The sequence below is a fragment of the Cebus imitator genome, unplaced genomic scaffold (assembly GCF_001604975.1).
Source record: "Cebus imitator isolate Cc_AM_T3 unplaced genomic scaffold, Cebus_imitator-1.0 Scaffold33, whole genome shotgun sequence".
Taxonomy (NCBI): Eukaryota; Metazoa; Chordata; class Mammalia; order Primates; family Cebidae; genus Cebus; species Cebus imitator.
Window position 1 is genome coordinate 3,814,756 of NW_016107348.1, and position 14,010 is coordinate 3,828,765.

Sequence of the window (14,010 nt, forward strand, 5' to 3'; positions counted from 1 at the left end):
AAAAAATGCATGTGTGATGTTTAGGGAGAATGAGGAAAATTAGTTTTTGGACAACACCAAAAGATATATTCTTTAGAAATTTAGTGAAAAGAAGCAGTTCTATTAGAGATACAAATATACACTTTCCTTTTTGGAAAAAAATATTTTGATCACTAAGCCAATGGAAATGAGTAAGTTTTTATAGAGATGGAAGTTTGTTTTGAGACAAAGTCTCGCTTTGTTGCCCAGGCTGGAGTACAGTGGCGCAGTCCCAACCCACTGCAACCTTTACCTCCCAGGTTCAGGCAGTTCTCCTGCCTCAGCCTCCCGAGTAGCTCGGATTACAGGCGTGCGCCACCACACTTGGCTAATTTTTGTATTTTTAATAGAGGCAGGGTTTTACCATGTTGGCCAGGCTGGCCTCAAACTCCTGACCTTGTGATCATCAGCCTCCCAAAGTCCTGGGATTCCAGGTGTGAGCCACCACGCCTGGCCTCTAGAGATGGAGGTTTTATAAAAGATTAAGATACTTGCTTCTAATGTGTTGGTAGAAATTTAACTAAAATGTGACTTTTCTAATGCAGATCTTGCAGGAGAGAGAGTTACTGCCTGTGAAGAAATTTGAAAGTGAGATTCTGGAAGCAATCAGTCAAAATTCAGTTGTCATTATTAGAGGGGCTACTGGATGTGGTAAAACCACACAGGTTCCTCAGTTCATTCTAGATGACTTTATCCAGAGTGACCGAGCTGCAGAGTGTAACATTGTAGTAACTCAGGTAAGTAGTAAACCAACCATGAAATACCTAGAGGCCAGACTATTTCTAATTCTTTGTTTGATTAACTACTTGTTATTATGTAAAGTTCTGAGAGTTAGAGCATTGTACCCTTGATATTAAATTAAAAAACACACACACATAAAAAGAACTTATGTCCTTTTCTAATCTCCAGTATGCTACACTAGTAAGCTAAACTAGACTATGTGGGGAATTCTTTTTATCTGAGCTAAAGGGAGTCTTTGGGCCTAGAATTAAACCGTAAGAATAAGAATTCTTTCTCCTAAAGTTCATCCAAATCTTGATCATCTCTATCTTACCACCTTCACATTGAATAAAAACCAGTCAAACAGGTAATGGTTAACTTTTACTGTAGGGCCATGTTCTAAACAGCAGCCCTTTAGAAAAGACTCAAAGTTCATAATGACTAAGATATAATTACTATTTCATGTAGTATTTGTCTCTCAGTAAATTAAGGCAAAAGAAGGTACAGTGCCCAAGGTTAATACAGAAAGTGGTAGAACTAGCGTTAGAAACCAAGCAATCTCCCTTTTAGGATTTTTACTTTTAAATAACATTTTGTTACCTTACCAACAATAAGCAGCGCCTGCAAGTTTGTCGCAGTACTTAGGGAAGAACTAATTAGCTCTTGTAAGCCTTCTCAGGTTAAAACAGTTCCATTGGCTCTACCCTGTACTTCTGACACTTGGGAGAGCATTGCAAATAGTCAGGTACTACCTCTCAGGTAGGCTTATATCTTGACTTAGAAATTATTTTTTTCCCCAGTGGGTTCATGTTCAAGTTTGTTACATAGATGTGTTGCTTAACCTGGAAGCATAATCACTTCTCAGAGGAGAGTTATGAACTTTGAAATAACAAAAAGTGTGCATGTTCAATTACATTTGAATGTATAAAGCATATATCCGAAGCTGTTTAACATTTCTGAAATTGAGATACATTTTTATAATTAGTATCTATATTTTTCTTTTTTCATTTTTTTTTTTCATCTTTTTTTAGTATCTATATTTTATATAAGAATTGAATTTTTTGCCTGAAAAAAATTTCTGAAGATGCATGTTATGTCTTAAGACTGATAGGCTTGAAAAAATGATAAATTCATGTTTATCTGGGAAAGAATTCCTAGCTTTCTTGTTTGCAAAATTTTGTTTGATATACAGAAGAGAAGCCTTAAGCTCAGCTCTGTCTGCCTTTCCTCTCTCCTCTCCTACCACTATCCATTTCTGATCTCAAAAGCTGTTCTGGCATATAGCAGAAAGAAATGCAGAATTTAACAAGCAAACTGAAGACAGGTGTCTCAAGTTGTTTGCATGTCTAAGTAGAATAAAAATTCCTGCCGAAGTGAGAATTGCTTTGTCACTGTCTTTTAAAATTTTCAGTGACATGGAAATACATAGCAAACCTCTGTCTTCTGATTTGGAATGAATTACTTACAACTGTCCTATTGCATCTACATTCTGTGGCTTGCATGTTTTTATCCTAGTGTTTGTCCCAAAATCAGTCTCATACCTCTTAGCTGTAACAAGTCTTCAAAATTTTAATCTATATTTTGGCCAGGCGCGATGGCTCACGCCTGTGATCCCAGCTAGTTGGGAGGATGAGGCAGGAGAATCACTTGAACCTGGGAGGCGGAGGTTGCAGTGAGCTGAGATCGCACCACTGCACTCCAACCTGGACAAGAGTGGAACTCCGTCTCAGGGAAAAAAAACTAAATTGTGCTTGAGTATGTACTTAGTTTGAAAGTCTAAACATTTATAGTTCAGCCATGAAGGTGAGGCATGTTTAACATTCAGTTAAACACGTTTAAATTCATTAGCATCCTACCTGTAATATGAAAAGTAGGCCTGAGCATGCTGATTGGCCATTATTATAGTATATAGTTTTATTATTATTATTAATGTTTTTAATTCACAGTACTTCTGTTGGCACAGTCTGAGATAGCATTAGTTATTTTTGTAGTAATACCACTGTTGAATCATTTTTCCCTTACTTTCCACTTGTAGCCATCTATAGGAAACCACATGAAGCCATCAGCTAAATATTAGAAAGTTTTTTTCTGTTCCCACTTTAAGTGTGTTAACTCAGTTCACAGAGCACAAGTTTAGAGTTACGGACTGGAGTAGAACAGAATGAGTAGGTCAAACCATACATCAGCCTTGGTGTAAATTCTCGACCATACTCACTGAATTCTGTCCTTCAGGGCTGTCCATATTCAAGCCACTTAAAACCTGTGGGCTGCATGCAGAAAAAAAAATTTTTTTTGAGATGGAGTTTGATTCTTGTTGCCCAGGCTGGAGTGCAATGGCACAGTCTCAGCTCACTGCAGCCTCCACCTCCTGAGTTCAAGCAATTCTCCTGCCCCAGCCTTCTGAGTATCTGGGATTCCAGGCATGTGCCACCATGTCTGGCTAATTTTGTATTTTTAGTAGAGACAGGGTTTCTCTGTGTTGGTCAGGCTGGTCTCAAACTCCCAGTCTCAGGTGACCTGCTCGCCTTGGCCTCCCAAAGTACTGGGATTACAGGTGTGAGCCACCGGGCCCAGCCACAGAAAATTTTAAGTAGGAAATAGTTGTCTACCTTTAAGTTATTTGAAAGAGATGAATTATAATTGTAGGATGTAAATCAAGCACATTAAATAAATGCAATTTTGTCAGTCCTGTACTCATCCTGTAGTACCATCATTTCAGGATATGAGCTGTTCTTTATGTAAAATAAAATCAGAACTTAAGGAGATGTTGGAGCCTGATATATTTTGTAATATCTTGTATGTTAGGAATCTTGACATTAAATGGCAGCTTTAGTCTCATTACTGCGTATTTAACACTTGTTAAAAAAAGCAAAGTCGGAACCTTGTAGAACTTTAGAATATTTCAGTTCTGAAAGATGGAAGAAATTGTTCTACTTCTGGGGAAATGTCTAAAGTTGTACATCAAAGATATGGATTCTAGAATACTACAAAATAACAATTTGGGAGAGATCTCCAACCTCCTCTGATATGGAAAGTGTTACCAGTACCTGGTACATAGTAGTTTTAGTGAGTGCTTTAGTATTATTTACTGAGCACTCACTAAAACTACCTACTACTATGTCTGGACTCCAGGCAAGAGTAGTAAAATTCTAAAGAAAAAATGAGATCAACAGATCTATGCAGTAAAAATTAAAAATGCATCTCCGGAGGACAGCTGGGAACTAATCTTTTGCTCTCTGTTGGTAGAACATTATCCTTTGCTTTCATCACAGGTACTTTCTAACTAGTCTCACTTTTGTCAGTTGTTTCTTTTTAAACATATTTAATAATACAAGTGTAACATAGTTAAAATAATAAAAGGTAAAATAATTGGAGAAAAGATTAGAGTGGAAGTAAAGAAAATTTGAAGTCTTAAGTCATTTATGTGTCCCTAGGAAAAATAACCTCTTTGAGCTTGTGTTTTTAATCTACTAAAATGAAACGGGAAAAGATTTTACTAGTATTCCAAAGCATAAATAAGGCATAAGTGCCACCATGGTTTTTACTGTTATATGACACAAACAGTGTGATTTCTGGATGTCTCTGTGTTGATTCTTACTTATATTTGAGGACTATAGAATACTTCTATATCATTGTAGTAGAAGTGGCCCTGCAGATGTAGTTAGAACTCGTTTTACCTATGAGCCTTGCCTTGTATTTATTCACTGTGGCCAAATACATAAAATAATTCTTAAAGCACAGAAGATCAAGGGAAAAGTGATAGATTATTTAAGGGGTAAGTAGAGCATCCTCATACACTGTAAGGTGGCATGCAGGCTGAAAAAATGTTTAAACATTCATTGGTACTGTCACGTTATGCATTGTTGTCCCACACAAAATGCCTGTCTTGTGAATATTTCTACTGAGCTAAGAATTACATTAAGAATTAGAAGATGATTTTTAATTGCTTTTTGTATACTACAAGAGTAATGCATACACCTTGGGGAAAATTTAAAAACAGAATAATTTTTTAAAAATCCAAAACCTTGGCTGGGCACAGTGGCTCACGCCAGTAAATCCCAGCGCTTTGGGAGGCTGAGGCGGGCGGATTACCGGAGGTTGGAAGTTCAAGACCAGCCTAACCAACGTGAAGAAATCCCATCTTTACTAAAAATGCAAAAAAAAATTAGCTGAGCGTGGTGGCTCATGCCTGTAATCCGAGCTACTTGGGAAGCTGAGGCAGGAAAATCACTTGAACCCCAGGAGATGGAGGTTGCAGTGAGCCGAAATTTCACCGTTGGACTCCAGCCTGGGCAATAAGAGTGAAACTCCGTCTCAATAAAAAATTAAAAACCCAAGCCAGGCTTGGTGGCCACCATCTAGAAGGAATCCTTTTTGGTGTGTGCCCTTTCACCACAAGGATAGACTTTAATGTATGCATAGTACACTTTCAACTTGTCCCTTTTATGTAACAACATACTGTAATATTAGAGCAATAATATGATTTTTAGTTCCATAATTTTTCATTTTATGTATATCCCTTTTACAAAACTTTTTATTTAAGACAGAATTTCGCTCTTTTTGCCCAGCCTGGAGTGCAGTGGTGTGATCTCGGCTCATTGCAATCTCTGCCTCAAAGGTTCAAGTGATTCTGTTGCCTCAGCCTCCTGAGTAGATGAGATTACAGGTGCCCACCACCATGCCCAGCTAATTGTTTGTACTTTTAGTATAGACGGAGTTTCACCATATAGGCCAGACTGTCTGAAAGTCCTGACCTCAGGTGATCTGCCTTCCTCGGGCCCCCAAAGTGCTGAGATTACAGGAGTGAGCCACTGTGCCTGGCCCACTTTATTCTTAAATGATGGATATTTTAAAGGTTTTTTGTTTCTTGAGAGATAGGGTCTCACTCTGTTGGGAATGCAGCGACACCGTCATTGCTCGCTGCAACTTCAAACTTCTGGACCAAGCAATCCTCCAGCCTGACTCTCTGCCACCAGACCCAGCTTATGTTTATCTTTGTAGAGATGGTGTCTCACTGTTGCCAGGCTGGTCTTGAACTTGTTGCCTCCAGCATTCCTCCTGCCTTGGCCTCCCAAAATGTTGGATTTCAGTGGCTAGCTACTGCACCTGGCTTAAAGATTGTTTCTGGTGTTTCTATATTATATATGCTGGGATGAATATACTTGTACATAGATTTTCATATACTAATTTGATTAACTGGATTAAATTCCTAGACATAGAGTTGTTGGGTCAAAGAGTATGCATATTTTAACTTTTGTGCATTTTGCCACACTCCCCCCGAGAAAAATTACAGATTTCTAGTCAAATCAACTAGGAATTAAAAACACTTATCTTTTTAGTATGTATTTTAAATGTGTTTTGTTTAAGTCAAGGGCTATTGAGGAAACTGGAAGTTGGTAAATCAGACAAGCATATAAAATACAGGAAAGAGATTGTGGGGTCATTTGTTTCCTTGTTGTCGGAATAGTTGTCTTGAAATTAATGTTCTAGTCATACTTAGAAAAATTTAGCAAAAAGCACTTTTGATCAGTTTTTTAGCACCTCCTGTATTAGTATTTAAAATCTCTATCATGGCTTCCTTGGGATTTAAGATGTTTGTGTTTTGTGGTTAAAAACTAAAACAGATAACTGCTTAGGGAGCTGACCCATCTCCTGCCTATATTCATTTTAGGAGTAATCTGGAAACCACAAGGATCGTAGATTTGAAAATAACCTCCGTGTGACAAAGCAATCTCTGAGTACCAGTAGCATGTAAACACACCTCTGAAGAGCCAGATACCCTAAGAGATTTTAAGTCTTTCTAGAAGCCAGCTGTTAGAAATGTTAGAAAAAAGAAGAAAAACTTTAGGAAAGACAATAGTAGAAAAGAAGGATCATAGTAGTATCAAGCATTTACCTGTTGGTTGTATAATGAAAGCAACTTTTTGAAAGGACACAGAAACTTGGTGGTTACATTTTGTACCTTTAGTGAAATAACATTTTCACATTCCTTGACTCAAGTACATAGAACTCTTTTGATGGTCAGATACAGAGCTCATACTTTCATGTAACACTATTTTTCAGGGTAACTGAGGTGCAGAGTACTGTCTGTACCTCATTTTGTTCTCACTAAATCTCTGGATGAACGGGTGGGTGTGTGTGTATGATGTGTTGATACTTAAACAGCTAATCTGATTTACAGTAGTTGAACCTTCAGAACTTAATTTCTGTGAAATTCTACTTAAAAGCTGAAATTACAGAGAAATTTAAGAAAATGATGACAAAGCTAGAAAAATCCTTATCCATTGCTAAGTAAGATTATTGAAAAGATTGTTTAGTATAAAGGAGATATAGTGATCAGTAAAAACTAGCAAAATTTTGTACAGTGTGTTCAGCAAGGCAGCTTTTAGTCTCTTTTATCTTTATTGTCAGATAAATATGAGCTAGGTGATAGTATATAGCCTCATACCCTAATTAACTCTTGTATTAGAGGAATAGAAATTAAAACCATGTTTTATATTAAATCTTATGTCATCCTCTGGTTTCCCAGTCGTATTTCTAATATGCGATACCAAATAGGTACTTAAAGTAAATCTAAACTCAGAAAATGTTTTCTTAAGCAAGGAGCTGAAATACAGCCTGTCATCAGGAACTTTTAGAGTCAAATCCATGGCAACTTAAAAAGCATGCAGTACATAAATCTTGATGTACAGCTAGTGCTTGACTAAGGACCACGATTGGTTCTGACAGACTGGTCGTAACACGATTTGGTCGTAAGTTGAGTAGGCTATATGCACGCAGAGATGGTAGTGCTGCCGGAAGCTGGTCTGCACTGTCGTACGCCCAGGTGGGCAACGTTTGCGCTGCCAGACGCGGAGCAGTCGTGGCTAGCGACTGTGGTCGTAAAGTCGAATGGTCGTGAGTTGCATAGGTCGTAAGTCGATCAATACCTGTACCTCTTTAGCTATACATTAGGCATGTCCTAATAGCCATAATATCCACCAAGTAAAGGCTGTTCTGTTTACTTAGAAGACACGGAAACACTTCAGAAGAGTTTTCATTAAAAGGTCCAACATTAGCCTATAGCATTCCCGTTAGAATTTTGCAGATTTATTGTTGGAAATAGCAATACACACTCAATGTTACCTGCTGTTGTGAGCTTATCGAAAACAATGATTTTCGTTTCCTACCTATCTCTAGCACCTTATCTGAGCCCTGATGCAAAAGTGCAGTGAATGTTTGATTACTGAGTTAACAAGTGAGCAAAAGGTGGTCACAGTACTTATGGCAAAGAAGGCAATTAATTGTTCACCCTCCTGATTCCCATATGTCTCAGTTAAATAATTTCCTAAAGGTGTGTTTTTAGTGTGGCAGTCAGTTAGAAAAACAAACCCGTGCGTATGCTGTGCCCTGTTCCCTACTGGTAAATCACCTTTGTATACTATTTAATAGTCGGGGGCAATGACAAGTTGTAGAATCATATTATATACAAAATGAAAACGTTTTTTAAAATGTATGCTGTAGAAACAAATAGTATTTTTGTACGTTTATTTATTTATTTTTTGTTAATTATTCAGTTGGCAGTAGGACAGATTTAGTATGATATTCCAAAAACCCTAATAAACAAGTGTATCTAATTTTGTAGTTGTAAAGTCACTTTTATTTTTTTCTCTCTCAGCCCAGAAGAATCAGTGCGGTTTCTGTGGCAGAGCGAGTTGCATTTGAGAGAGGAGAAGAGCCTGGAAAAAGCTGTGGCTACAGTGTTCGATTTGAGTCTATACTTCCTCGTCCTCATGCCAGTATAATGTTTTGTACTGTAGGTCAGTAATGTACTTTGACCTTTTATTTCGGGTTTATGAAGAAAATTTGGTAGCAGAACAGAATGGCTGGAAAGAAGTAATGAACCAGTCTCAGATTTCTTGTTTAAATAAAACTTTTGGTAGATTTTTCCTTCATGGAGCATATGATATACCCATTAGATGTTGTAGCTTGAGAAAATGAAATCATAAAATCAGTTGGGGGGTGGGGAAGATAGCTCATCGTACACTATCACAAATGTATATGTGATTGTTTCCTAAAATGATGTTCTGGGGTATCTTAGTTGAAATATAGATAATTGTCCAGAGATTTGCTTCTTTGAACTCTTCAATAGTTTGTTGATTGTTTTTCTTTTCAAGGTGTGCTCCTAAGAAAATTAGAAGCAGGCATTCGAGGAATCAGTCATGTAATTGTAGATGAAATACATGAAAGAGATATTAATGTAAGTAACTGGAAAGTACAGTAAGGTACTAATGCTACTGTTTCTAAGTTAAGAGAAATCATGTAGAATGTCTTTGTTTTCCCTTTCCCTCCTGCTTTCATCATCAAAATCATGAACTTCAATCACTAAGATATTGAAATCTTTTTTTTAGCAAGATTAAATAATCTTATTGTTTAACTTACAGAAAGCATTTTGAAAATGAAGACCTTTTATGTTGTAAAGATAACTGCAGTGATCACTAATAGCTAGAATAATTCAGCAGTTGAACTAATGATTTATGACTAAATAGTTGATGGAATTTTTATGACTTGTTTTTCTTTGAATTAGAAGTTTATAATAGATTTTATAATGGGTTTTTGTTTTTGTTTTGAGATCGAGTTTCGCTTTGTCACCCAGGCTGGAGTACAGTGGTGTGATCTCGGCTCACTGTGACCTCTGCCTGCTGGGTTCAAGCAATTCTTCTGCCTCAGCCTCCTAAGTAGCTGAGACTACAGGCACCCGCTACCACACCCAACTGATAGAGACAGGGTTTCACCATGTTGGCCAGGCTGGTCTCAAACTCCTAACCTCAGGTGATCCAACCATCTAAGCCTCCCAAAATGCTGGGATTACAGACATGAGACACTGTGCCTGGCCTCAGAGTTTCTCCTCTTTAGAAATCACTTTTATATCTGTTTTTTTGTTAATCTTGAGTTTTAGCAAAACTAAGCTAAAGCAAATGAGACTGGTTTGGATTGTTTATCATGGCTATAAATCATGTAAGTTTTCAGTACGACAAAATTTTTGCTCTTTTGTCCTTCATAATCTCTTGGAAACAGTTTTTTCTTAACAAATACTTCAATATTATCTTTACTTGCTTGTTAACTTAGCAATGTTCTTAGAAGTTAAATATTCCAAACTACATTATCATTGGTCTTTTTCCTAAAACAGTAAGTGGTTTTGGTCAGCTTAAGCAGCTTAAGACGTAAGTTTGTATACCATTCACAGTGAAAAATGAGAAAAAAACCTTTGCAGAATCTTTGCTCTTTTTTTTTTTCTTTTTAAATTCAGAATTTTACTATTCTGCCCAGGCTGGAGCGAAGTGGCGCAACTTCTGCTCACTGCAACCTCTGCCCCCAAGTTCAAGCCATTCTCTTGCCTCAGCCTCCCCAGTAGCTGGGATTACAGGCAGGTGCCACCACACCCGGCTAATTTTTTGTATTTTTAATACAGACTGCGTTTCCCTGTGTTGGCCAGGCTGGTCTCAAACTCCTGACCTCAGGTGACCCGCCCACCTCGGCCTCCCAAAGTGCTGGGATTATAGGCATGAGCCACGGTGCCTGGCCTGCAGAAACTTTTCATGTTCTCTTTAAAGATAAATCTCACCTAGTTTTGTCATCTTACATGGAAAACCCAAGAGCAGTTATAGTCCAATTATTATAAATAATAGAAGAATTTAACAGTATGTCTGGATGAAAGGTTAATATAAATATACCAAAGTCAGTTGCATTCTTTAGATTTTTTTCTTTTTTTTTCTGCATTCTTTATATTCTTATACAAATAGCTAGAAAAAAACTGAGAAAAAAAGATACCATTATAGTAGTCAAAAGTATTCAGTACCTAGGAACAAAAAAACATGTAAGATCTCTACAAGAAAGATAAGTTCTATTACAAAACGGTGAAACAGTATAGACTATGTTCCTGTATAGAAGGATTTAATATCATATCAATTGTTCTCAAGGTGATCCACAGTTTGAATGCAATTCTAATTAAAACCCCAGCAAGATCTTCCATATAATTTGATGAGATGACTGTAAATACTTATTAAGATAGCTTAATGTCCCCAAATAACTAGTACTTTTGCAGAAGAGCAGAATGGAGAATCCTCCCTTACAGAAAACAAGCCTTGTTTTGAAGCTAAAATAATCGAGACTGAGTATGTGAGTTGACAGGTGGAATAAGACAGGGTACAGAAGTGGATTGTATATTGTATGTTACATGCAACATTGTTATGAGACAGTGGTGGGATGTCAGATCAGTGAAAAGGAATGAGCTATGAATAGAACTGGAAACAAATGGTTATTTCAGAGTAGTTGAAATCAGTTCCCTACCTCATAACTAAATACAAAAATCAACTCCATGTAGATAGAGAAGTTTAAATGTGTTGACACATAAGTTTTTCAAACACTGAAGTAGAAGATATAAATAAGCATCTAGACAGTGCTGTCCAAAATTTAAATTATCTATATGTGTAAGCCATATAGATAAATTTCTCTGATAACACATTTAAAAAGGTGAAATTAAACATATTTAATCCAGAATATCTAAAGTGTTTACGACATGCTTTTCTTCAGAAAGGATTTCTGAAAACATGAAATGCACTAATCTTGAAATAAAAGATCCAGTATATTCTATATTACGTTCATTTGTTTATTCAAAAGATACTTGCAGGAAAACTACAAGCTGGAAGATTCCACTATGTTAGTATAGGAATATGTAAGCAACTTCTACAAATCAGAGAAGTTTAAACAACTTAGAAGAAGAATGAGGAAAAATATAGGCATTTTTATAGAAGAGGAAATACTTCGTTAATAAACATGGAGATACTGTTCAATCTCATTGGAACTAACAGGAAAGTATAGATCTAGACCACAGCAAGACACTGCTTTATATCCATTTATTTAATTAAAAAGGAGCACTTGGCTGGGCATGGTGGCTCACGCCTATAATCCCAGCACTTTGGGAGGTTGAGGCGGGCAGACCAGCCCCACCAGCATGGTGAAACTCCATCTCTACTTTAAAAAAAAAAAAAAAATACAGTTAGCCCGGCTTGGTGGCGTATGCCTGTAGTCCTAGCTACTCTGGAGGCTGAGGCAGGAGAATTGCTGGAACCCAGCAGGCAGAGATTGCAGTTAACCAAGATTGCACCACTGCACTCTAGGCTGGGTGACAGAGCGAAACTCAGTCTCAAAAAAAAGGCATTCTAAAGTGTTGGAGAATATGTAGATCAGCAGGATCTCTCCACTGCTCATGGCGATACATAAATGGAAATACTTAGGAAAATCATTTAGCATTATCTCCTGAAGTTCAGCAATTGCATAACCTTTAGCTTGACAATTCCATACCCACACTTAACCTACAGAAACTTGGATATGTTTAGCACTCCCGTTTAGACTTAAACAAGAATGCTCATGGTAGCAAATGTTCACAGTAGTAAATCCTGAAAACAAGCCAGATATGTGCAAAAGAAAGTGAATTAACTTGATACTGGGACAGTAAACAGTCATCAGAAAGGATAAGTATAGTAAGCTGTGGATGAATCTTAGCAGTGCTGTTGTATGTAAAAATGGAAATACAAAGAAAACATAAAATACACATTTCCATAAATTAAGTAAAATTTAAAAATATAGTCAGCTGAGGTGGGTAGATCACTTGAGGCCAGGAGTTTGAGACCAGCTTGGCCAACATGGTGAAACCCCGTCTCTACTAAAAATACAAAACTAGCAGGGCACGGTGGCGAGCGTCCATTATGCCAGCTCCTCAGGAGCTTGAGGCGTGAGAACTGCTTGAACTCTGGAGATGGAGGTTGCAGTAAGCCAAGATTTTACACGACTGCGCTCCAGCATGGGTGACAGAGTGAGACTGTATCTAAAAGATAAAATATATATATATATATATAGTTGGTGCAATGGTCTGCGCCTATAGTCCCAGCTACTCAGGAGGCTGAGGTGAATCACTCGAGCCCAGGAGTTCGAGGCTGCTTTGTGCTATGATCACGTTTAGGAATAGCCACTGCACTCCAGCCTTGGCAGCAGAGACCCCCGTCTCTAAAATACATATACTTATTTGTGTATTTTTGGATATTCATATAGATGAGACTGTACAGGAATAATAAACATAAGAATCAGGATGGTGGTAGTTGGCGGAGGTAGAAAGGGGTAGAGAGAACCATATAGCCAGATAAAAGTTTTATCAGTTTTAGCTTTCATGTTGTTAGGGTGATAAATGATTTATGTTTCATTTCTTTTGTTTGAACCAAATATGACCTTTTCACTGTTTCAGCTTTACAGATGATTGGATAGCTGAATTTTAACTTCTGGGTTTTCCATTTTTGCTGAAGTTATGCTTCTGCAAATTTAAATTTCATTGAACATTTTGAGATGAAATCTTTGCTCTCATTGGTGATTTTTTTTTTCTCCCTTCTTTCCCCCTACCTAATTAGCACTCATTTCTAATCTCCACAACTACTAGGCTACAAGTGTTCTTAAAAATTATTATTGTATATCACTGTGGTCCTTTTTCTTGCACTTCTGTGAGCCATGTAAGAAACTGAATTAAACTGATGTCTTGAGGCTGTATAACTCTTTCAGGCATAACTTGTTGTATAAACTTAATGTAATTCAAAAAATTTTGTGTTTGTGTTTTAATAGACTGACTTCCTTTTGGTAGTACTGCGTGATGTGGTTCAGGCTTATCCTGAGGTTCGCATCGTTCTTATGTCCGCTACTATTGATACCAGCATGTTCTGTGAATATTTCTTCAATTGCCCCATCATAGAAGTTTATGGGAGGACTTACCCAGTTCAAGGTAATATTGTTGGGGTGGGATAGGAACATCTTCTGTGCAGTAGGGTTTGGATTTTCTTAATCGTGGAGATTGGAGTTAAAGGATATTTAAAATACAGACCAAATTACAGTGGCAAATGTATTAGCATTTTTGAGGAATTTCTTGTCTGATTTTATACAGTCTGAGAAGTGAGACCAGGTTTCATTTGCTATTTGAGCAGTGTGTGTATCCAGTAAGTTTCCGAAAAGACCATTCTTATAGCCAAACTTATAAAAATTATAATGTATGGTCAAAGGGAAATCACTGTGGTATATAGGTAATTATAGGAAATACTATTAAAAGTCTAAGTAGCCAGGATCAAATTAAGAGTCTTTCTTAGAGCCTGAGCAACTAGATTTTAAATTAAGATTTAGGGAAGTATATCAAGGTGTTATGTATTCTGGTACATGAGAGTTCTTTGGTATCTTTTTGTTTTTCTGAGACAGGGT

At 37.2% G+C, this 14,010-nt stretch overlaps 1 protein-coding gene across 1 annotated transcript in view; it reads left to right on the top strand.

Annotated features, from left to right (window-relative positions):
- DHX9 (DExH-box helicase 9) overlaps positions 1 to 14,010 on the top strand; it is a 49,060-nt gene that overhangs the window by 18,536 nt on the left and 16,514 nt on the right. Inside the window, exons 12-15 of the mRNA XM_017524499.2 lie at positions 564 to 755; positions 8,396 to 8,537; positions 8,895 to 8,977; positions 13,387 to 13,543. Coding sequence (XP_017379988.2) covers positions 564 to 755; positions 8,396 to 8,537; positions 8,895 to 8,977; positions 13,387 to 13,543 — 574 coding nt within the window. The remainder of the gene's footprint in view (positions 1 to 563; positions 756 to 8,395; positions 8,538 to 8,894; positions 8,978 to 13,386; positions 13,544 to 14,010) is intronic.